This window comes from Zootoca vivipara, chromosome 17 (genome assembly GCF_963506605.1).
Source record: "Zootoca vivipara chromosome 17, rZooViv1.1, whole genome shotgun sequence".
In the NCBI taxonomy this organism is placed as follows: Eukaryota; Metazoa; Chordata; class Lepidosauria; order Squamata; family Lacertidae; genus Zootoca; species Zootoca vivipara.
The window spans coordinates 34,947,517-34,972,507 of NC_083292.1; the positions used below are offsets into that span (position 1 = coordinate 34,947,517).

Sequence of the window (24,991 nt, forward strand, 5' to 3'; positions counted from 1 at the left end):
AGGGGCTTGGCTCGTGAAAGGGGCATCTGAGCAAGCAAAGATAATAGCTGGCGAGGGAGAGATATTTGCAACCTGCTTGCTTTTGACGTGTCTTTGTGCGTGTGTGTGCATGTGTGTGTGTGTGTGTGTCTGAAAGCATGCTTTTCCTCTGGCAAGGCATCCGCACATCAATCACATGCGCGCACACTGTCATGCGCTCAGCTCCCCGCGGCGCAAATTCCTTCCTTCCCAAACTGATCCTTTCCCTGTTTCCGTCCCAAGTTCTCCCTCCGCTTCTCTCGGCACTTATGCCCAAGGGTGTCCACTGAGTGGGGGGAATTCCTTTCCCTACCACCCCTATGATGACCCCAAAACCCCCAGATTCTCAGCTGCCTTAAATAAAAAAAGACTTAAGTAGCCCGATCTCCCTCTTCCAGTGTTTTATTCCTCCTCCACTGCTGAAAAATTCCTGTGGACCCCTGTTTATGGATTTCTCCAAAGTTTCTATTTTTAAAATCATATTGCATGTGTGCCAGGAGAGGTTCCACATGAAGCAACCAATTATTTTATTTGTGGGGAACGAATGGCCATAACACTCCCTTGCGAAGTCTTCCATTTGTTTGTTTGTTTATGATGCCTTCTAGAATCCTGCGCTGGGTTGCTAAACTTGTGGAATTGGTTTGTTTCTTCGTTTATTGCATCCGTATCCCACCTCTTCCTCCAAGGAGCCCCGGCTGGTGTACATGATTCTCCCCCTCCTCATTTCATCGTCACAACAACCTTGTGAGGTAGTCTAGACTGAGAGGCAGTGACTGGCCCAAGGTTGAACTTGGTAGCCAAGTGGGGAATTTGAACCCTGGTCTCCCAAGTCATAGTCCGGTACTAACCACACTGGCTCTCTGGTGGGTTTTTGTTTGGCGGGGGGGAGCAGAATGTGCTTGCACCAGCTCTGGAAATCCTAGATTGAAAGAACCCCAGGGGCACAAAATCCTTCGCTTTGCCTCCCATCCCTGAATAAATTACATGGTGCTTTATCATAGCTCTCACTGTTGATAAATCTCCTGGATTTAATTTTTCCACTGCTACCTGCAGAGTTAAGTCTTAGGGGGAAATAAATCTCCGGTTGTTAATGCTGGACAGAGAGATGGTTCTGTAGCGATGCTGTCAAAATGCGCACTGCCACGTCTCCGATTACATGCGACATCTCATTGGATCTAGTTAAATGTTCAGGAACTGCATCCGAAGGTTCTTGGCCTTCACGCAGCCAGAGGGGTATTAAAATTATGAAGGTGCTCCCATGTGAGATGTTACAAAAACCTCTGCTTTCAGTCAAAAATGTAGAAAAACCTCAATAATTTTGAATGAATGAGTCCCCAAAGCATGGGATATGCACCTCACATTGGGGTGTTTGCAATAGCGGCAGTCAGTAGTGATTTCAGAAAAATGTGGCGCTTCTCCTTTTCTTCATACAGGCAACTCCCCATTTATGTGGGGTTTACGTTCCGAGACCCCACACATTTAAGTGAAATTGTGTATATTGGAAACACCGTTGCAAAAGCCTGCACCCCATTCCGCCCCTTTTGGTGACATTTTTGGGTCATTTCCTGGTTCAGCGCGATGTATGCACACACAGTCGCACGCATATCGAACCCGCCTAAAACGGTCACTGCCTGTACAATTTTAACCCTCCGGCTAGGGTTAAGTAGCTTCTGCAGTGGCTCTGTATGTGTGTTTATGTGTTGCTTGGGTCCCCGGCACGATTTGGGCACTTTAACCACACCTCCATGTTCTTTCCAGGTGCGGGATGTTCAGAACAAGCACCTGACACGCTTTATCGGAGCCTGCATCGACCCCCCAAACATCTGCATCTTGACAGAGTACTGCACCCGTGGCAGCCTCCAGGTATGTGAGAGTTGTGGCAAAACGGGCATGGCACACCCCACCCCCCCAGTGCTCCAAGTGGAGGCAGGAAGAATCCGTAAAGAAGTAGGTTTGGGGTTATGTGAGGGACAGAGAGGGACTTCGAGGCCAGGATTCCTTGGTTCCTTTCTGCAGGGGGTGCCTAGCTGAGCCAGCGAAGTTGCAGGAGGGAGTAGTCTAAAAGCATGCCTGGATGTTATCAACTCCTGCCCAGTTCGACTTCTCTCCTTATAGGTGGTTGAGGCCAGTGCCGGATTTACGTATAAGCTAAACAAGCTATAGCTTAGGGCCCTGCTCTCTTGGGGGCCCCCAAAAGGAAGAAAAAACCTGGATGTACGTTTCCAAAATACAAGATTAAAAACAAATAAAATAAAACCTACATACAGCAGCAGTGTTTTGTGTTGTGTAGGCTCCTATGATGTTAGTCATGGGCCCCGCCTGCTAGCCTGCTCCCTAAAATATCACTGGTTTGCTCCTTTCGATATATAGGGTGCCTACATTCTGCATGGACTAGTTGCATGGCAACATGCGCAAATGGCTTTAGATAACTATTAGGTCCATAAATTACCATATAGCATACAGGTGAAACTCGGAAAATTAGAATATCGTCGAAAAGTGCATTTATTTCAGCAATGCAACTTATTGTTTTTTTATTTTTCTTCTAGTTTTTACAAATGCTTTCTTTTGGAAATTCCACAGTAATAAAACAAATAGTTACAATAATACAAAAATAAACATCGCTATTACATTTCATTAATTACATTCCATTTATAATTGACCTGCCTAACGACAAATAAAGGTTTGACATAGTATCTTGCTTTGAATGTCATGCATCCATCTCATGTATTGGTTTCACCTTTTAAGTTGCATTACTGAAAGAAATGCACTTTTCGACAATATTCTAATTTTCCGAGTTTCACCTGGATATTCAGCACAAAAAACAGCGGCAATTTGTTGTTGACAAAGGACAGCGGGACCTGTAAAGGGCCCCATTACCTTCAGTAGCCTAGGGCCTCATCAAACCTAAATCCGGGCCTGGGTGAGGTATGGATGTGATAGTTGAGCCCACACACAGGGCACTCGCTTTTCTTACTACTGCTGCCAATGAAGGCCAATTTGGCCATTCCCTTGGCAATGGGGCAGCCATCTTGCAGGCCTGAGGAGAGCGTAGTATCCCTCAGCCTTAATTACTAATGCTGCGGGCAGTGGAGGCTAATAATGTGGCCAATGCCTCAGCAAAAGGGTGGCCATTTTGTTAGGCCTGAGGGAAGCCTTGAACTTCCTATGCTTATTATTGATGGTTCTGGCAATGGAGGATGATCTAGAAGTCTTGGTAGACCACAAACTTGACATGAGTCAACAGTGTGATGCAGCAGCTAAAAAAGCCAATGCAATTCTGGGCTGCATCAATAGGAGTATAGCGTCTAGATCAAGGGAAGTAATAGTACCACTGTATTCTGCTCTGGTCAGACCTCACCTGGAGTACTGTGTCCAGTTCTGGGCACCACAGTTCAAGAAGGATACTGACAAGCTGGAACGTGTCCAGAAGAGGGCAACCAAAATGGTCAAAGGCCTGGAAACGATGCCTTATGAGGAACGGCTTAGGGAGTTGGGTATGTTTAGCCTGGAGAAGAGAAGGTTAAGGGGTGATATGATAGCCATGTTCAAATAAATTAAAGGATGCCATATAGAGGAGGGAGAAGCGGACACGGAGCAATGGACTCAAACTACAAGAAAGAAGATTCCACCTAAACATTAGGAAGAACTTCCTAACAGTAAGAGCTTTTCGGCAGTGGAATTTGCTGCCAAGGAGTGTGGTGGAGTCTCCTTCTTTGGAGGTCTTTAAGCAGAGGCTTGACAGGCATATGTCAAGAATGCTTTGATGGTGTTTCCTGCTTGGCAGGGGGTTGGACTGGATGGCCCTTGTGGTCTCTTCCAACTCTATGATTCTATGATCTGGCTGCTCCCTCAGCTACGGATAACCCATCATGTAGACTTGAGGAAAGCTTAGCCTTCATTAACTTTGGTGCTGGAAATGGAGGCTTTCCTTCTGCTTCAGGGCAGCCATCTTGTAGACTTGGAGAGAGCCTAGGCCCTCATTAACAATGGTGGCCATACACTTGAGTAGCTCTGTTGAAAATAATGGACCCGAGTTATTTGTGCCTGTTAGTTTCAGTGGGTCTGCAATGGGTAAGACAAACACTACCCTTTGCCTTTCCCTTGGCCACGGGGTGGCCATTTTGTAGGCATGAGGAGGGTTTGGCACTTGCTGGCCATCATTGCTCACACTGCTGTCATGAGGGCGGCCACCTAGAGCAGTAAAAGGAATCACGTTTTTAGCTTTGCAAGCCTCCTGTGCCAGCCAGCCTCAATCCTCAGGCGTCGCTCTGGCGGTGTGTTGCCAAGCGGCAACCAAATGCGTCTCGCTGGCACGGATAATGGAGGATTCTGTTGGCAGCAGAAGGGGGATTGGCACTGTTGCCGTTTTTGTCCCACAACAGGAGTAAAAATCAAACCAGCAAATGTAATCAGTACCGACCCAGCGAATACAATCGGTTGTTGGTTTGTTTTTTTAAGCCTCCAACCAATGCGTAATTAATGAGTTTTTTTTAAAATAAAAAAACCACACACCATTATTTTAACACTTCCTTTACATTGAAATTAGACCTCAGGCCTTACTACTTTGAGATGTTCATTTTAAAAAAAAATCTTTACAATCAAGCGATATGTGTTTAAAACGTTGATGTGAGTTTGAATCTCTTTTTATTGCCGTTTTAACTTTTCAAAAGCCCTAAATTATTGTTGTCGGTTTTTCCCTATTGATAATGTTATCGTTTAATCTTTTTCGTAAAGCTCCTTGAGGCTTTCTCTCACAATCAAGCGGTGTATAAATTTTATGAAATAAATAAATGCAAGCTCTGCGAAATGAAATAAATAAACGGCTGGGCTGCTCCTTCTGTTAAACTCACAATTTATGTAAAAGATCTACATAGATTGCATAAATAACCAAACCACGCTAAATGGCAGGCAGCAGGACGAAAGGCGTAGCAGGAACCGAACCGCAGCGGAACGGAAAGAGCGTGGATTGCGAGGAGAACGGAAATCTTATTGCGTGTCTGCTTGTTGAGAACGTCGGCTGCACACATGCGTGGCCTTGACGTGTGGCAACTGACATGTGGCTATTCCATGCGGGAATTGTGCTGCAGAGAGCGAGGCTCAGAATCAGGCCTCTTTCTTGTGTGCAGCGCCGGAAAGTCTTCTGGCGTGGCTGCGTTTCTTCCGCACCCACCCGGCTCAGACCCGCCACCTCGACCGCAGCCCTGCCGAGGGCTGAGGCGGGGGCAGACGAAGCCTTTAATTAAAAGGCACGCCAAGGGGGCACTGCAGGCCTCTCTGCAGAGCCGATTCCAAGAGAGGTGATTTATAGCGTGGTGGATGAGCGAGAAGAATTGGCGGCGTGCGGGGGGTGGGAGATAGGGAGATTTCAACAGCCCTAGATTCCTGGCTGCCTGCTGAAGATAAGCATTTCCTCTTATAAAAGAGAGGAGGCAGAAACAGGGAGGCAGGAGAGAGGGGGAAGGAAGGAAGGAAGGAAAGAAAGAAAGGAGCAGAAGGGGAGAAAATGGTCAGGCAGCTGGAACTGGGGTGGTCTCTGCATGGAGACCCCAGGTTCAAATTCCGACCTAAACACACCTCCATAAAGCATTAACTGAACCTCTTTGAGCTGGTTGAGCTCTATCTCCCTCTCTCTTGTTCTCTTTCTCCCCCCCCCCTCTCTTTCCCTCACTCTCAGCTGCAACCTACCTTATAAGGTTGTGAGGATACATGGAAGGGTGGGAGAGAACCTTTAGAGGTTGTTGTTGTTGATGATGATGATGATGTTGTTGACTCTCCCGCCGCCCTGAGGTCCCAGGGTGGGTTACAAAATTCAAACACAACCTTAAAAAACAGTTTAAAAGAACTTACAACCACAAAAACAAGTTGGGTTGTCAAGATGCCCTCAAGGCATTTGTGCTGAAGGGTGGGGGGTATGGGAAATAAAAGATATTCTCAAATTTAATAGAGGGCAAGGTTTCAATGTGTAGTCTCCTAGCGCGCGTGTCCTTAGATTGTTTGAGAAACTGGATGTTGTTGCGACTTGGGTTTCCTGTTTTGTTTTCATAAAAGAAAAAGAAAATTCCCCAAACAAGCAGGATATGTAAAGTGCTGAGTTTGGAAAAATTCACACTGAACGTTTAAAAAATAGACAAACCTAAAATTTCTAAGTGTGCTGTGAAATCAAGAGTTGGACTGTGCACTCTCAGGTTTAGTTTTTGCAACGGCGCTAGGTTTTGAATTTGCGGGACGAAGGCCTTAAGCATATAAAAGCCATGGATCGGAATGGATTGGGCTGTGTGTACAAAAAGAAATTTGTGCCCTCAGCAGCATATCTTCGAGACAGTCCTCCTGAAGTTGCCTCGACGCCTCCATCTTTCTAGGGCTTCATTCACACATCACTTTATTCCATTTCTCTGTTTTCCTGTTAATTTCCACATTACATTTGAGCTTCCTCCACGCGAGAAATGTAAGTCACTTCTGGAAAACCAGTGGAATATCACACATGTTTAGCATTCATTTCCATCTTATTTAATTCTCAGGGGGCGGGGACAACGTTTCCAGGCCTCTTAATCTTGGAAAATATGTCGGACTCAAGTGATGAAATTTGGGGCGGTGTACCAGCATGTAGTTCTTTTTGGCCGTCTTCTTGGGGGAAATTGCAGGGGGAATGGAAGCATGCATTTGCGGAAAGGGGAGAGGTGTGGGTACGTCGTCCAATGACGTTCATAGCTGTGACACCACACCCTTTGGCCCGAATAACATTTAGCGTGACAGGCCAATATTTAGGTCAAAAAGCCGCCATTCCATAACACAACATGGTTGGAAAAGGGAGACAGAAGTGCTGGAGTTATAATTGGGGGAAACTAACCCAATATTCCCCACCTCTGACTGCACCCTAGGACATCCTGGAGAACGAGAGCATCACCTTGGACTGGATGTTCCGCTATTCGCTCACCAGTGACATCGTCAAGGTAATTTTTAAGAATGTAGCCCACAAGCAGGGCATGAATGCCATCTCTCCTTGTCCAAGCAACTGGCGCCCAGCGCTTGTCAGGTTTCAGCCTAGCTCCAAGAAGGGCTGGCGCTGGGGTCCAGTTGAGGGGCAAGCAGGCAAAATTCAGGAGGGTGGTGGATGCAGGCTACATTCACACCACACCTTAAAACCACGGCCAGACTATTTTGAACGGTCATGGCTCCCCCGCAAGGAATTATGGGAACCGTCATACGCTAAGGATGCCGAGAGCCGTCAGGAGACTCATTCCCCACAGAGCTACAATTCCCAGTGTTTCCCATGAAGAGGGGTTGATGGTGAAGCCACTCTGGGAATTGTAGCTCTGTGAGGGGAAAGGGAAGCTGGCATGCGAAGCCTTCCATTGTCCTTTCCCCTCAACATCTGGTACTCATCCTGCCTCTGAATGTGAGGGAGGTTACTAGCGGCTATCTCTGTACCAGACCAAAGGGCCAGAATGTCACGAAATGAAGGAAACCCGTGAATTCCCAAGCTTTCTATTTTTAAGTTGAACGCAAACCCCCTGCTATGGGGCAAGGGAGGGAGCAGGGGTTGAACCTATTCTCCCCATTCCATTTCCCTGATCTAAACTGCACACACACTCAAACACATACTGCAAACATACGGATGCTCCAAATCTCGTTTTCTGTACTGGGGAAAACCTACAGATCACTATACCTTTTTCTTGGGGAAGGTCACAGCATCTGTGGAGAGCTGGTTTTTCAGTAGGAAAATAGCAAAAGAATACCTGTTGGGACTGGTAAGGCAAAAGGCAGGGAGGCCAACAGTAGGTGGCGCCAGAGCAATGAATGAAAGACAGAGCCAGCTAATTCTAGTATTGTCCCCATCCTCTTCCTCCCTTCTGAGTTTTACAAGGGGTAAGATTGGGAATAAGGAAGAATCTGAGAGGCAGGGTCACCCCTATAGACAGGTAGCAAGTGAGGAGGGGTGTGGGGGGGCTGGCTGAACGCAGAGGTCAGGGGGGGCAGACTGAGCTAAGCCGGCTGGGGATGATGGTAATTGTAAACCAACAACATCTGGGGAGTAGAGATGGAGAATGTTTCAGCTTAGATTCAAAGGAGAACCTACTTAATTCACACTTTTTGGAACAGCACCTGAACCAAAGCACAACTTTCCTATAAAAGTCGCACTTCTCTGAATATTGCAGTCCAGTTCGCTAAGCAAAGTGTAGGAAAATGCATATGTGGGAAGCAGCCTTTTCTGTGTGGCTCTTCCCATATTGTGGAATTGCCTCCCAAGAGAGGTCAGACAGGATCTCTCTGTGTTAGCCTTCCACCAGCAGGCTAAGACCTTAATGTCCAGACAGGCTTTTGGAAACTCAGGAGCAGGTGATGCTGGTCCCTGGGCTGCTGTCAGGGCAAACTGCATTTTAATTGCTGGGTCTAAATGTCTTCTGATGTATTGCAATTATTCTTTTAAATAGTTCGTTTTCATTACCTTGCATTTTATAATTTTTTTTAATGTAAGCCACCTTAAATCCCAGCTTGAGAGAAAGGCAGATTATAAATACTATGCACATATCAGAGAGAATAAAATACAGAAGTGCATCATATCGGGGAAAGTTGCTTTGCAAGAAAAGTGTGTGTATCAGGGGAAATTGCTTTCAAATTGTGTACATTAGGATGAGTTTGCATTGAAAGGCTGAGGAGTTTCCATGAGGACTTTAAGAGACACTTTGCAAAGTGATGCAGAAATGTGGAGAGCTTAAGACGAAAAGATGAGGGAAAGAGGGAAAGGGAAAGTGACGGATTTGCCCGTTCCTAGTTTTCGGATGCAAGGTAGAAGACGTAGCTCAGTCGCAACATAGCTCAGTCGGTAGAGCATGAGACTCTTAATCTCAGGGTTGTGGGTTTGAGCTCCATGTTGGATGAAAGATTCCTTCATTGCAGGGGGTTGGGCTAGATGACCCCCATGGTCCCTTTCATCTCTACTATTCTATTATTTTAAATCCGTGTGACACAAAATGCCTATGCAAGATCTGCACTCCCCATACTTAGCAGAGTTGGACTGCTATCCCAAGTTAGCCTCAGGTCTCTTAGACTTCTCTTTCTCCCTCCACTCCAATGTTTTCCCCCCTTCCTCCAATCAGGGGATGCTTTTCCTCCACAACAGTGTGATCAGCTACCACGGCAACCTCAAGTCCTCCAACTGCGTGGTGGACAGTCGCTTCGTGTTGAAGATCACAGACCATGGGCTGGAGAGCTTCCGTCAGGCGCCCGAGACGGACGATTCCCACACGCTGTTTGCCAGTGAGGGATGCAGCAGAGAGGGGAGGGGAGGGGTCAAGTGTGTGGGGTTAGGGTTTCTGAAATTCTTATTTTTATTAACAAAATGTAGATATCACTTGATTGTAAGTGGGTGGGGTGGGGTGGGGAGGGGAGATCAAAGTGGTTTATAAGAGGGAACATTATCAATGAAAAACAGGTATTTCTAAAGCATCTGGAAAAATGATCAAGTAATAGCTAAACAATTAACTTTTAAAATCATCAGTAAGCTAAGAAGAGATTTAAAATGCACATCGGCATTCTGCATGCCTGGATAGGCCAACCTAAACATTAAAATGATTTCAGACCCTCCAAGTGTCCCTATTTTCCAGGGACAGTCCCAGATTTACAGAAGCTGTCCCGGTTTCTGATTTGATCCTGGAATGTCCCACTTTTCCTTAGGATGTCCCTATTTTCATCAGAGAAATGTTGGAGGGTATGGAGTTATGTGACCCATGAGCCAAGGAGATAAGTAACTGTACAACCTTTAGAAAACATTTGAATGCACCCATATTAAGAGACGTTTTTAAATGTTTTATCATGTTTTTATATACTGTATGTTGGAAGCTGCCCAGAGTGGCTGGGGCAACCCAGCCAGATGGACAGGGTATAAATAATAAAATTGTTTTGCTGTTGTTTTTGAATAGGAAGTCCCTATTTTCATCAGAGAAATGTCGGAGGGTATGAGCTTGTAAGTAGGTACCAAAATCAGTAAGGCAAAGAAGGTACCTGCATGATGTCAATAGGCAGGGAGTTCCGAAGTGCAGGTGGCGCCGCAGTAAAAGATTGATTTCTTACAAGTGTGTTGCCTGTAACAGATCCACATGGTCGAGTGGACACATATGGCGTAAGGTGATCCTGCAATTTGTATGCAGTGTTACTAGGCCCATAGAAACTGGTCCATTAACTTCAGCGGGTCTGCGCTGAAAAGGATTTAGCCCATAGCTTCTGATGCTTGAAAAGCAGTGTGACCCTTCGTAACTGTCCTGACTTAAAGGCCTGTGGCCTTTGGCCTCCCCAGGCCTACCATGGGTCTCCTTCCAGGCCAAGATGATAGCGACTGACTCCCGCTCCCTTGCCCTGCTTGACTCTGCTTCTCCCCCCCCTTTCCCCCCTAGAGAAACTCTGGACGGCCCCCGAGTTCCTGCGCATGGAGTCGAACCCCTTTCTGGGCACCCAGAAAGGCGACGTCTACAGCTTTGGGATCATCCTGCAGGAGATTGCCCTGCGGAACAGCGTCTTCTACGTGGAAGGCATGGACCTGAGCCCCAAAGGTAAGAAATTGGGTGAACGGAAAATGCCAATTTCTCCTCCAGGTCACTGCCAAGGTGCAGGGACCTCCAGGTGTCGTTGGACTCCAATTCCCATCAGCCCTTGCAAGCACGGCCAATGGGGCAACCTCTGCAGGGCCGCAGGTTCCCTACACCTCTGACTTGGAACTCTTGGGATCCAGCCACATTCCTCCACAGCTTCCCCTGCTCAGCTGGTAAAGAAGATGTTTTACACACTTTTCCAATGTATTTACTTCATAAAATGTCGAGGGCTGTTTCTTTCAATCAAGTGGTATATACAGTACATTATAAAGAAAGATGAAGCAACAAAATCACCAGTAAGAAAAATTAGCCATAATTTAAGACTTTCAAAAGTAGTAGTAGTAGTAGTAATCAGTGCCTTTTTTCTTAAAAAAATGTTTAGGGGTACTCTCATTTTGACTCAAGAAAACCACCATTTTATAGTTCAAATTGGGGAAAATAAATACAGTAAATGGGCAAAAGTACAAAGATTCACAAAATGTTTAGGGGTCTGCATACCCCAGCGTCCCCCCAGAAAAAAGCACTGGTAATAATAATAATAATAATAATTTGTACACTGCCCATCTGACTTGGTTGCCCCAGCCGCCGGGGGCATCTTCCCGCATATATAAAAACACAGTAAAACGTTAAACCTTAAAATAACAATACGTGAAAGCCTGCGTCAATTTTTCGGACATCTGGGTAGGCTTGTCTAAACAAAAAGGTTTTCAACAGGCCCTAAAGAGTGCAGTGAAGGGAGCCTGCCTGGTATCAATAGGCAGGGAGTTCCAAAGTGCAGGTGCTGCCGCATTAAAATGTCGCCTTCTTACCCAGGTGCATGTCCCCTCGCAATAATTTCTTTTCGGTCCCCTTCTCCCCTGCCCGTGTGCCGTTTTCAGAAATCATCGAGCGAGTGAAGAGCAGCGAGTGCCCCCCCTTCCGCCCCTCGGTGAACTTGCCATCCAACCTCGAGGAGGTGGTCTTCCTGATGCAGCGGTGCTGGGCCGAAGACCCCCAGGAGCGCCCCGACTTCCACCACATCAAAGGCATGCTGCGGAAATTTGACAAGTACGCACCCTCACTGCATCCAGCCCCACAAGCACCACCTGACAGGTGGCCATCGTTACCTGTTTTCACCCCAATCTGCACAGGCGCCTTTTCAGAAAGGAGCCATGTGATGATTAAATTCATCATTCCACCCTGATGAAAAGTGGGAAGGCACAGCCCAAACGTCAGGGCCTTTACCTGGAAATGTGAAGGAGGCATAGCTGCCAAGTACCCCGTTTTCCCCGGGAAACCCCCGTTTTTACTTACCTTTTCCCGGTGGTCCCCCGTATCACTTTGTCTCCCGTTTTTCTTCGTTATTTTCTCCTGCTGGTGGCCATTTTTTTCCTTTCCGATTTGCCCTTCTATGGGCACCAAAAATGGCCGCCGCCGGCTTCAAAAGTCGCATCTACGCATGTCCGGAAGTGCATAGACGCGACTTCCGGTGTCGGCGGTGGCCATTTTTGGTGCCCATAGAAGGGCGGAGCAACACCGGAAGTTGCGTCGACGCACTTCCTGACATGCGTACAAGCGACTTTCGAAGCCGCCGGCGGCCATTTTGGGTGCCCATAGGAGGGCAAAGCGACACCGGAAGTTACGTCGACGCAACTTCTGGTGTCACACGGCTGCCGGTCCCGGATTCTGCAGTCCGGGACTTGGAAGGTAAGGAAGGAGGGGCTTATGGCAGGAGGATGCAGCATGTGACCTGATTTCCTGCGGCACTCAGCATTCTCTGAGAACAGTGAAGGGTTGTAGCTGATGCTAGTCCTACTCATAGTGGACCCATTCAAATGAAGGCCCTTTAATTTCTGTGGTCTTACTCTGAATGGAATTAGCATTGGACGCTACCCAAAATGTCCCCCTCCTTCCAGCAAGGGCCGGGAACCTCTGGGGCCAAATGCGTCCATCCGAGCCTCTCTCTTTCTATTGCCCTCAGAACTGTCTGTAGGCCACACCCCCTCTTCCCAGACCACTCCCCCTGGCATCCCTGCTCTGCACCCTCCTTGAGTGCTTCTGGCTGGCTGAAAGATGGAGAGAGGTTTGGGGATGTATGTGTGGAAACCTCTGTTTTCCCCGCAAACTGACCCATTGGTCAGAAAACTGGGAGGCAGGAATCGGTTTGCTTCTTACGGTGTAGGATCTTGCCTCCACAAAACAGAGGGACTAGAAACTTTGGTTTGTGTTTTCTTCTAAATGAAATGCAGGGAAGGGCCTCCCGGAATATCCTTGGCAGAGGTGGTGGCAGCCTAGAATCTTGGTTGCTTTAATCTTTGTCTGACTGTGTGGCAGGGGCAACAGCTGCAACCTCTTGGATACGTTATTGTCACGCATGGAGCAGTACGCCAACAACCTGGAGGAGCTGGTGGAGGAGCGCACACAGGCCTATCTGGAGGAGAAGCGCAAGGCAGAGGCTCTGCTCTACCAGATTCTGCCCCAGTGAGTCTGCCCCACCCCACTCCTCTACCAGTATCTAGCCATGGTCCTTCTGTGGAGCATCCATGTTCAGAAGTGGTATACACAAGGGCCCAGCCAATCAGCACTCTCCACAGCCTAGCTCCATTTCCTGCCTGCCCCAAGGGCCCAGCCAATCAGCACTCTGCACAGCTTAGCTGTTTCCTGCCTGCTCCAAGGGTGGCCAATCAGCGCACTGTGCAGCCTGGCTCCATTCTTTGCCTACCACAAGGGCCCAGCCAATCAGCGCTCTGCATGGCCCATCCAATCAGCACTCCACACAGCCCAGCAATTTAAAAAACGATGTGGGAGCAGGTTTCCTTCGTGACTGATAACAAAGGCCAGCAAAACAATCCGGCCTGTGCTCTAAACAAAAATAACTAGTGTTCTGCACAAGTCCCAGCTCTGAGCCCAATCTGCAAAAGAAGGCCTGTATATGCGATAGCTATACCGTCAGCCCCACTTCTCCAGCGAACCCAAAATGAATCAGGTCTGCCTTCACTCCTAATTGCCGTTAATCAATTGTTAAGTGGAAATGCCGTGACGTGCGTTGCCTTCCCTCTCGTGCAGCTCAGTGGCGGAGCAGCTGAAGCGCGGGGAGACGGTGCAAGCAGAGGCATTTGACAGTGTCACCATCTATTTCAGCGACATCGTGGGCTTCACTGCCCTGTCGGCAGAGAGCACCCCCATGCAGGTAAATGGGTTGGACCAAGGCAGTGGTTGCAATTGCGGCGGCGAGGACAGTAGATTGAAGGCGTTTCTCATAGGGACAACCGTTCTTTTCCAGTCCTCGTTTTTCCAGTCTTCAGTTTTATTCTCATTCCCACATCAATCTGCTTTTTTTAATTTTTACATGTATATAGAGAGAATGTGTGTGTGTGTGTGTATGCCTTTTCGTATACAGTGCTTGCAGAATTCAGAAGTGTGAGTGTGACTCTCAAAGGATGGCTGTGTTTCAGTTTGTGTACTGTTTCAGAAAGTGAGAGTTAGGTAGGTTCACCTTGAAGTGTGAACGGAATTAAACTACCCTCCTCCCCCACATCCCTGCAATACCTAGTTACTGGTATCCTGCCAGGGACCCTGGGCTTCAAACTCTGAAACTGTTAGGCTGAGCTATCTGGGGTGGCCTGCTCTTGGGCGTCTGTGCACAGAAGGGGATTCTGGGATGCAACACCAGCCCCTGGGGGTTCCCCAGCAGTGTGGAGTGTCCGGACTGGGTAGGCAAGGGGTGAGAAACCTGAGGTCTGAGGGTGGCATTTGCCCTTGGCCTGATTTCATGTGGGTGGGGGCAGCATGCAGGGTGGGGGCAGTGGGAACGGGGTGGGGTGGGGTGAGAAACAGGTGCATCTGTCCACTGGGTGAGGAGACAGGGAGGGAAGAGGGATGGCAGAAAAGAGGGAATGAGATGGGGAGAGAGAAGAGCGTGGCGGTTTGAGATGGGGGGGTGGGGTTACCTCAGGCACCCCCAAACTCGTCCCACCAGATGTTTTGGGACTACAACTCCCATCATCTCTAGCTAACAGGACCAGTGGTCAGGGATGATGGGAATTGTAGTCCCAAAACATCTGGAGGGCCGAGTTTGGGGATGCCTGGGTTACCTTCTGCTGGATGCGGCACTGAATTTTTTTTGGGGGGGGCAAGTTCCCCATCCCTCAGCTAGGCCTTGTATAAATACGAGGAGCCTGGTCTCCTGCCCTCGCTTGATCAACACAGCAGGACCTCCTGCCTTTCTGCATTTTTTGGCCCCGGCCTCATCTCTCGCTTGGGAATCAATTAGGTAATCAACGGCTACCGAGCCTTGCCCTCACAGGTGCTGTGGCAACTCAGGTAACCAGGACAACAGCAGTTAGCTCACGGAGGTAACAAGGGAAAGGGCTGTGGGTGACCAGAACAGCGAAGCACTGGGAGGCACCAATCACCGGGGAGACGAGCGTATCAGGGAGGTGACTGGGCTGAGCAGGAGGGGAACAAATGTTCAGGTAATCTGGGGTGACTGAAAATTTCCGAAACAGAGAGGAGCCGAAACGGACAGTTGCCCATCCCTGTTGAGCACAGATTCAATCACTGCCATCCCTCAAAAAGAATCCTGGGAACTGTTTCTTAAGAGGCCTTGGGATTATAGCTCTTTGAGGAGTAAACTACAGTTCCCAGGATTCTTAGAGGGAAGATATGGTGTGTCCGTGGCCACAGTGGCCAACCAGACTCCTGTGGGAAGTCCCCAAGCAGGGCATGTAAAATCACACAGTGCTTCATTTGAAGTTGCAGAATCGAGAATCTTTCATCCCACCCCCCCTCTGCCCTTAGCACAACGTAGACCCAGCCATGTCATTAAGTTCAATCCCCTATTTCTTCCCATTCACAGGTTGTCGCTTTGCTCAACGACTTGTACACCTGCTTTGATGCCATCATTGATAACTTTGATGTCTACAAGGTGAGAGGTTCTTGGCCTGGCCAGCTTGAGGTTACGGGGCAGCAGTGGCGTGCAGTGAAATCTTTCATAGGGGAATGGTTAGGGCTAGAGGCACCAGCTTGTGAGGGAGATGGCAGGGTGGGGGGACGGACGTTGTTATGTCATTCATGTAAGCATCATGCCTCCCTAAGCTTCCTGGGCTTTGGTAGGGAGGCATTAGGCTTTTATACTGTAATACTGTACTCTACTTTACTGGGAACATCTAGCCCACATGCCACTACGGGGCAGGGAAAGTGATTGGGCAGCAAATGGGTTTGGCCATAAAGTCAACGGATCAGGTGACTGACCTACAGGAGGGGGCATTTGATCTGTGTTGAGTGCACAGAAATGCTTCTCCCTTCCATGAATCCCTCTCCCTGTTACGTCTGCCCAGGTGGAGACCATCGGCGATGCGTACATGGTTGTGTCGGGCCTCCCAGTGCGCAACGGACGGCTGCATGCCCGTGAGATTTCCCGCATGTCACTGGCACTCCTTGAGACCGTTCGCAACTTCAAGATCCGCCATCGGCCGGACCAGCAGCTCAAACTGCGAATTGGGATCCACAGCGGTGAGAAATGAGTGGGAGTGTGAAAAGAGGCGCTCCTTTAAGCCACCTTGGTCACAGGCATGACCAAGTCATGCTTGCTTGAACGCTGAAATGGCTCAGGCAAAAAATTAAACCATGGTTTGTTGTGGTGTCTGATGTAGTGCTGCGATTTGGTAAACCATGGTTTTGAGAGCAGCCACCAAAAACAACGGGGATCTGAAGCTGTTTTGCAAACCACGGTTTAGGCAGAGTGTTTGGCTTTTTATTCATACTTGGAGGTGTTGCTTCATCCTGGGAGGTTGATCTTGGGAATGAGTTCCTGGGATTCTTTGGGGAAGAGGAAAACAGGAATTGCAGCGGATTAGTTCCATTTGTGTTTGTAACAAAAATGGTATAGCAGCGAATCAAATGCTGGCTCGGTTGTCAGTGGGCTGGTTCAGATGTAGCATGGTTTGATGAACCATGGTTTGCGCAATCTACAGTTTAGATTCCACACCGTGATTTGCCTTCCAGGTATACAGTCAGAAGCATGGTCCACATGGTTTTATCGTCTGCACAAACTGATTTCCAGGGCGGAGAGGGCCTGATCCTGGCAATTCAGGGAAAAGGGGTGGGAGTGGCCGAGGCTGACCCATTAGGGTGAGGGGGCAGTGCCCCACCAAGCTCAGCCTGTCTCCACCTGCCTGCCTTTCTGCCTAACAGCCAGTCCGTGGGGGGGGGGGGGTTTAGCCCTGACTGCCAGCTTCCTCCTCCTCAGTCTTAGTGTAGAACTCAGCAGGGAAGAAGATGCCTGTCATTGGCTCTGGTTCCATCTGATATTGGGCTCTTCTGCCCCACCAGTCTCAATGGGCACTGGATGGGAGCTGAAAAGCTCCACACTCCCGTGTCTTCATCCCACCCCATCCCCCATGACCCCTGTGTTTTGCTCCCCAAGGCCCTGTCTGTGCCGGAGTTGTGGGCCTGAAGATGCCTCGCTACTGCCTCTTTGGGGACACAGTCAACACAGCCTCCCGCATGGAGTCCAACGGGGAAGGTGAGCTGCCCTTTTTGGTAGGGTGGGTAGGGGCAGATGACCTTTGATGGCTTCACGGGCCAGATCCTTTTCACGATCTAGCCTCCTCCGCCCCGTAATGCAACTGGGTGTTCTGAATTTGGATTTTGAGATGCGGCCCTGGCTTTCCACATCACCTTATTTCCCTCGCCGATATGCAGTCACAGTGAAACTTTGGAACTGACTCGTACAAACTTGCTAATTTCTGTCTGCACCTTCCAGCTCTGAAGATCCACTTGTCCGGAACCACCAAGTCCATCCTGGAAGAGTTTGGGTGCTTTGATCTGGAGCTCCGTGGGGATGTGGAGATGAAGGTGAGGAACTTGGCAAAGTTCTTCTGTTAACCTTTGCCTTTTCGTCTTTAAAGCTTGAGACAGTCTGGGTGCCCCAATATAGCCTAAATGGGCACCAGCCACCACTGAGTGCATCTATGCGCCAGAATTCTGTTCTTTTCCCTGGGGCGGCAGGTGGGGACATCGTGGTGGGTTTGGTGGCGCTGTGTCTGGTGTCTGAACAGCCCTCCTGTCTCCTCTCTCCAGGGGAAGGGCAAACTCCGGACCTACTGGCTGTTGGGTGAGCGTGTGAGCAGCACGCGGGGCTGAAGAGTTGCGGCCTTCCTCCAGGATTCCCAGGAGATCGCCTAACCCTCCTGCTTTCCCGAAGGCGGGTACGTCTGTCGTCTCTGCCCTGCCACCAAAGACCCTCTGTTTTCAGGGCACCCTCCGGGGGTCAGGGAGATCCCGGACTGAGCCCCCAGGACCCTACTCCCTTGGAGCAGCCCACCCACCTCCACCTCGGGCCTTTTGAGCATGTCAGCTGCTCTGACCCAGCTCTGAGCCCGCAAAGACTGGACAGTGCACCCGTGGCCTGGAGCAGCCATCGCTACGGATGTCTCCTTTTCCCCTGTTTCACATCAGCTCCCCGTTGACCACGTCAACCAGACATAGTTGGGGTCCTTCACGATGCCTGGTAGACTCAACAAACTGCACCAGCCCCTCCCTCTATGTAAGCTGGTTGGACATCTGGCAGTCCCTTGTGAATTTGGCATCTGGAGCGAGGACGCCTGAGCATCTCACAAGACCTCGTGCCTGTATGTGACCCACTGCTGATTTCAAACACAACCCCCCCCCCCCGAAAAAAGCTCTAGCTTTATAATAAAATGAATGTATGCGTCACTCTCTGCCTTCCCTGAACAACAAGACGCGACCTGCAGAACCGTATTGAAAGTCCTCCCTCTGATGATGATCTCTCTGCCTCCCGCACATGTAAACTGGTTGTGATGACTTCGTCACGGAGGGGGTGGCGGCACTCTGCACATGCACAGAGGCACTTGTCGTTGCTACCTCGCATATCACTGGGAGTGAAAATAGACTGTATTGTTACAGCGGGGTGTTTGTGTGCATGTGTTGAGAGAGGGAGGGAGGGAGGGAGGTATGGTTTCTGGAGCAAGTTATGTTAAACAAGTTATGAAAACAGAGGTGGGGAGAGAAACAAGGGGAGGGTTGTTGTTGCTTTTTGGCTTAACCCTTTCTGCACGCATTTTAAGGCAAAAAAAAAATCATCTTCCAGATGCCCTTTGTGTTGGAGGAAAAGCTGTTGTTGACACAAATGCCAGCTTCCATCCCCCAGCAATTACGTGTGTGTGTGTGTGTGTTCATCAGGGCTATGATGCTTTGGGGAAGCTACTTCCACCCCACTCCTTGCCACACCCGCCATTTTACAAAACCAATGACGCAGCCGCCTATGATTGTGATAATGGATTCAACCTATTGTGTAGTTCAGCCCTTTATGAACTAACTGTCGGAGCTGGTCAGCATAAAATCCATCCTCTCCACTGGTCATGTGCAAACGGGACCGCGGGGTGGGGTGGGGGGTGGGGTGGGGATTGTGAGCCTGCCACAGTGAATAACGTAAATAAAGGCTGACATGTGAGCCCTTTCGGCGAGGCAACCTGCTTGGTCTCTTTGTGAGTTCCTGTTCTCTGGCTTCACCTCCTTCTGGAAGGAACCGCAGGAGCGGGGCCCCGGGGAAGGCAGTCTGGTCTTACTACTTAACAACACTCTGAAAAAGCAGTTGTTTGTGGGAATACAAATGAAGTCTCCCAAATTTCACACAGAAAAGAAGCGCCCTCTCCACTCCCGGGAATTGCCAGGGCAAGAACTGGAAACCAAAATAGGCGTTGGCACCAGGCATCTTGGGATAACTGTTGACTGGCCTGGGGGGTACCCTCTTTTTCTTTTCTTTTAAAAATCAGTCCAGTACACTGAGCAGCACTAGGCAGCTGGGACTGCCTGGCATTTTAAGTTCCTACGATGCCTCCAAAGACATCAGGAGCATTGGAGGGAATTGAAACTGCAGCCACACACGTACAATAGCAAAATACGGCAAATAATTGTAGGGAAAGGTGGACCAGTCATCTGGCTTGGCCTTCCTGTACTCCTGATTTCCAGTCCCTTGGTGCTGCTTTAAAAGCACAACAAAAAAAATTAAAAATGTCAGGAGATCCAATCTCAAGATTCCCGCATCCCCCGTGCCAGATCAATAGGTACAAAGCGTTTCATCACTCGAGACCCTAACATATTTTACGTCAGTTATCCCATCGTACGGTGTGCACGGCAGGGAACTACGTTTTTTATTTTATTTTAAAAAATTCTTTTAATCTCCTGCCTGTTGCCTCCAGGAGAAAAAAAAGCCGGATGTGGCTACGAGGAAAGGGTAATTAACAGATCGGCCTCTCATTTCCTCTGGGCTGCTCACATTCTTACGACTTAGTGTCTTGCATCAAATTTATTTCCCCTTCGTACGCAGAAAGAACGGTTGATACCTTAGAACCATGAGTCACGACCGAGGAAGGTGAAAACGACACAGGCGGCTTGGAAAGGAAAAGACCGATATTTTATTTTGATGGAGCGCCTGCTTGAGTTTTCCTGTTTAAACAACCAAGAGTCTTAAAGCACTTTATAAAAACTAGCATGTGAATTATATGGTGCATAATACTGCTTAAGCCCAAATGAACACAAGTAGACATGCATGGGATTGCATTATTAGATTTTTTAAAAATTGCTCAGAAGGAACTGTTGTAGAGTTTCCATGTAAATATGTGTGTGTTGTGCGAACGAAGCTGAATTTGGGATCATTGAGATCAGATAAAGGGCTTCTTCACGCAGTGCATGGGGATCCAGGTGGCGCTGTGGGTTAAACCACAGAGCCTAGGGCTTGCCGATCAGAAGGTCGGCGGTTCAAATCCCCGTGATGGGCTGAGCTCCCGTTGCTCGGTCCTTGCTCCTGCCAACCTAGCAGTTTGAAAGCGCGTCAAAATGCAAGTAGATAAATAGGAACCGCTACAGCGGGAAGGTAAACGGCGTTTCCGTGTGCTGCTCTGGTTCACCAGAAGTGGCTTTGTCATGCTGGCCACATGACCTGGAAGCTATACGTCGGCTCCCTCAGCCAATAATGCGAGATGAGCGCACAACCCCAGAGTTGGTCACGACTGGACCTAATGGTCAGGGGTCCCTTTACCCTTTACCACGCAGTGCATAGTTAAACTATGGAACTCGCTTCCACAGGAGGCTGCGATGGGCGCCAGGTTGGATGGTTTTCTTTTAATTCTTTTTTTATTTTATATTTTCATCTTCGCATCCCATCTTCTGCGATGTTTTTCACCTCCCCATTTCGCTGCACATGCTCTTCTATCTTTCATATCATAATCGTAACTCAGTAATCTCTCCTTCTTTCTGTTGCTCATAGTCCAAACCCTGCTTGCGAATTCACCAAATCATAGCATTTTTTAAAATAGTCCCAAAAGGCTTCCATTCTTCAATGAAACAATCCTCGTTACGTTCTCTTATTTTAGCAGTTAACTTTGCTGATTCAGCACAGTCCATTACTTATCCCTTCTTCTTTGGTGGGAGCTTCTTTGCCTTTCCATTTCTGAACGTAAAGAATCCTAGCTGCTGTAGTTACATACATAAACAACTTAACCATCTTTTCTTTGGAACTTCTGTCCCTAGTATATTCCCTAGCAGAAAAGCTTCAGGGTTGTTTGCTTTTTGTCTTTTGTATAGTCACGTCAAACATCTTTTTTGTCCTCATCATACATCATTTCCCAAAATACCCTTGCTTTCTTACAACGTGTGGGGGGAAAGAGCCACCTGTTTGTTTGCGCTTCCAGCAGTTATTAGGAACCTTCCTATACATTCTAGATAATTTACCAGGGGTTAAATACCGCCTGGGCATCATTTTCATAGAGTTCTCTTTTAAAGCACAGCGAGCAGTGAGTTTCCTACCTACCCTCCAAGGTTGGGTGGTTTTAGACAAAAAGTGGATTAGACAAAACACACGGAGGAGGCGGCTATCAATGTCTACTAGTACGGTAGCCCCTAGTATCTGCTTCCACGGTGGAGGGCAGCAATGCTTCTGAATACCACTTGCTGGAAACCATAGGAAGGGAGATCGCTCTTGTGCTCGGATCCTGATAATGGGTTTCCCACAGGTATCTGCTTGGCCCCTGAGAGAACAGGAGGCTGGACTAGATGGGTCGTTGGTCTGATCCAGCAGGCTCCCCTTTTGTGTTCTTAACATCTGGAGGGTACCAGGTTGGGGAAGGCTGATCTCTATATATAAAAATGGTGAAGGTGCATGTGTGTTATTCCCCACTTTTCCCCCACAAGCACTTACCCGATCGCCCTGAAATTTGGCCACAACCTCAGAGTCACATGAGAGCAGGTAACCATGCACTTACACCGACCAGCTGACACACCTAACACAGGTAAAAACCTGGGTTTGTGCTCAAAAAAATTGCGCCCTCCAGTGGACAGCCAACAAACAACGAACAAACATATCCCACAATCCCTCACGCTCCAGAGACCACGCCTCCAAGAGAAAGCAAACTGCCCCGAGACCATGCCGCTCCTCAGGGAACCAAGCCCGCCTCGGAGATAGCACACCCGACAGTAGTAGTAGTAGTAGTAGTAGTAGTAATAATAATAATAATAATAATTTATTTATACCCCGCCCATCTGGCTGGGTTTCCCCAGCCACTCTGGGCGGCTTCCAACTGAATATTAAAAACAGTACAGCATCAAACATTAAAAAGTTCCCTAAACAGGGCCGCCTTCAGTTGTCTTCTGAAAGTAGAATAGTTACTTATTGCCTTGACATCTGCTGGGAGGGCGTTCCACAGGGCAGGTGCCACTACTGAGAAGGCCCTCTGTCTGGAGACCGCTTCCACACTCTCCCCCCAACCCCGCGAATCGCGCCGCCGCTGATCCCGCCCCCCCAGGCACTCCCCACCCCACCCTGCCGATCAATGCCACAGCAACGCGTGGCAGGGCAGCTAGTCTGTGTATATATTAAAAGTTAAGTGGTTAGTGTGTTGGACTAAGAACTTGGCAGACCCGTGTTCAAATTCGTACTCATCTCATGAAGCTGATTGTGTGAGGCCTTGGGCCCATCTTACAAACTTTGGAAGAGCTTTCTGGATCATCAAGTGACAAACATCTCACTGCTTCCAACCAGATGTCTGTATAAAACCCAGGCACAAAGGCACTCCACCGTCTCTTAACCTAAACTCCCTTAAAGGATCGTTGTGAAGATAAAAGAGGGAGGGCGTATACCACTTGGAGCTCCTTGAAGGAAACAACACCTTTGTTCAGCATCTTGTTTTCTGTTTTGCTTTAAGCCATGCATGTGGTTCGAATTAGAGACAGAAATACGTCAATCAGCGGTGGTGGCCGAGTTTTATAGAACGGTCTCAGACAAAATTATAGCATGCTATTTAAGGATGATAAATGAGTCATTGCAAATCGGTGCCCATGTTGTGGTTAGAGGCAGTTGTAAAGGTGCTTTCAAAGGCAGGAAAAGTTATGACAATCCCACGGCCTCGTAGGCCAATCTCCCCAGTAAACCGGGATGCAGAAATATGGTGCGCTATATTAGCAAAGAGGCTAAATAAATCCAGAGAAATGTAGAACGAGACCAAAAGGCTTTATAAGGAACGGAAAACGACGATCAGGAAAGCTACAGATTGTATCGAGATATGCCCAAAATGGGGTGGTGGGGACCATCCAATCTTCCTCTTTTTAGGTGCAGAGAAAGTATTTGACAGAATCAGATTTCTTTTTACCAAGGATATTTAGGGGGTGCTTTTGAAAAATGGGTTGATATGCTTGCCTTATTCTAACGCAGTGTCTTCAAATATATGAAGATCTGTCACATGGATGATGGAGCAAGCTTGCTTTCAGCTGCTCCAGAGAGTAGAACTCAAATCAATGGATTAAAATGACAAGGATGGAGATTCCGACTAAACGTTGGCAAGAAATTTCCGAGGGTTAGAGCTGTTCAGCTGTGAAAAGTGGAATTTCCTTTGATGGAGGTTTCTGAGATTCCTGCATTGCAGGGGGTTGAACTCTTGGGGGGGGGGTACTTCAACTAAAATTCTATGCATAGCTGCCAAGTTTTCCCTTTTCTCGCGAGGAAGCCTATTCAGCATAAGGGGAAATCCCTTAAAAAAAGGGATAACTTGGCAGCTATGATTCTATGGTTCTAGTGTATGTTAATAAGCATCTACCTGCAGCCACCAATATTTAAAGAGGAACAACGCGTGATGATTGCCCTTTATTTCCATTGTTGTCTGTATCCAGTAGTTACATTGTGTACTTTCTTTAATATAATGAGATCTATAAGAAAGTCACACCACATTTCACAATGTTAGTACACCATTTGTTAGTTTGTTTAAAAAAATTGTGATGATGAAAATCTGCATTATACGCCTATTACCAGAAGCTGTCTCTGAGCAATAATTTTTTTTTTTTTTGGTTGCTATTAAATTGTGGTTGCTTAAAGACTGGATTATGGCAATGTGCTCTATGTGGGGCTTCCCTTGCACTTGATAAGGCCAGGGCCTTTTCAGTATTGGCCCCAACTTGGTGGAACGCTCTTTCACAGGAGACCAGGGCCCTGCGGGATTTGTCATCTTTCCGCAGGGCCAGCAAGACAGACCTGTTCCGTCTGGCCTTTGGGCTGGACTTAGTCTGACCCCTGTGTTTTTCCTCCCTCATGGTTTGGATTTATGGACTACTTAAAATGAGGCTGCATTTTAAATTTTAATACTGTATTTTAATTAATTGCTTTTTATGTTTTATTGTAATTTTATTGGTGTGAGCCGCCCTGAGCCCGGTTTTGACTGGGGAGGGCAGGGTATAAATAAAATTATTATTATTATTATTATTATTATTATTATTATATGGAAACTGCAGCTGGGGAAACTGCAGCACGATTTCTGACCGGAGCAAGGGTCCTTGTCAGGATCTAAAACCTCTGCTCAGAGATCTGCACCGCTTGGTGTTTTGCAACAAGGGCAAGTTCAAGGTGTTACTATTAGTACACAAAGCCCTTTACAACTTGCAAGATCGCCTTGCCCCATGGCATGCCCACTTGACCGCTTCGATCGGCGGAGCTGGCATTGTTCTGCATACCTATTCCGCATCTGTGAGAAATCAGTCTTTTAGTGTGGTGGAGTCTACACGATGGAACTCCCTGCTTTATTGACACCAGACAGGCAACTTCGCTGTACTCTTTCCGGTACCTGCAAAAAACATTTTTGTTTAGGCAAGCACAAGCCTACCTAGATATCTGCAATGCTAATGTGTTGTTTTTAGCTCATTGCTGGTTTTTAATTTTCTGAATGTTTTTATTATAATAATTTTATTGTTATTCTTTCTGCAAACCACTTGGGGGTGTGTGTGTTTGTTGTTTTGTTTTTTAAAAAAGAATCAGGCAGGATATGAATATTGTGGAATAAATAAAATAAAAAGATGTCAATTGTCGTCCCAACCAGGTGTGGAGAAACGTTGACCCTCCAGGC

General features: G+C 47.9%; 1 protein-coding gene across 1 annotated transcript in view; it reads left to right on the forward strand.

Annotated features, from left to right (window-relative positions):
- NPR1 (natriuretic peptide receptor 1) overlaps nt 1-19,077 on the forward strand; it is a 53,334-nt gene extending 34,257 nt beyond the window's left edge. The window contains exons 11-22 of the mRNA XM_035098153.2: nt 1,777-1,881; nt 6,897-6,968; nt 9,117-9,276; nt 10,410-10,565; nt 11,483-11,651; nt 12,918-13,064; nt 13,650-13,773; nt 15,442-15,510; nt 15,923-16,097; nt 17,011-17,109; nt 17,350-17,441; nt 17,667-19,077. Of these exons, the coding sequence (XP_034954044.2) occupies nt 1,777-1,881; nt 6,897-6,968; nt 9,117-9,276; nt 10,410-10,565; nt 11,483-11,651; nt 12,918-13,064; nt 13,650-13,773; nt 15,442-15,510; nt 15,923-16,097; nt 17,011-17,109; nt 17,350-17,441; nt 17,667-17,729 (1,431 nt within the window). The 3' untranslated portion in view covers nt 17,730-19,077. The remainder of the gene's footprint in view (nt 1-1,776; nt 1,882-6,896; nt 6,969-9,116; nt 9,277-10,409; nt 10,566-11,482; nt 11,652-12,917; nt 13,065-13,649; nt 13,774-15,441; nt 15,511-15,922; nt 16,098-17,010; nt 17,110-17,349; nt 17,442-17,666) is intronic.
- Nucleotides 19,078-24,991: the final 5,914 nt, after the last annotated feature.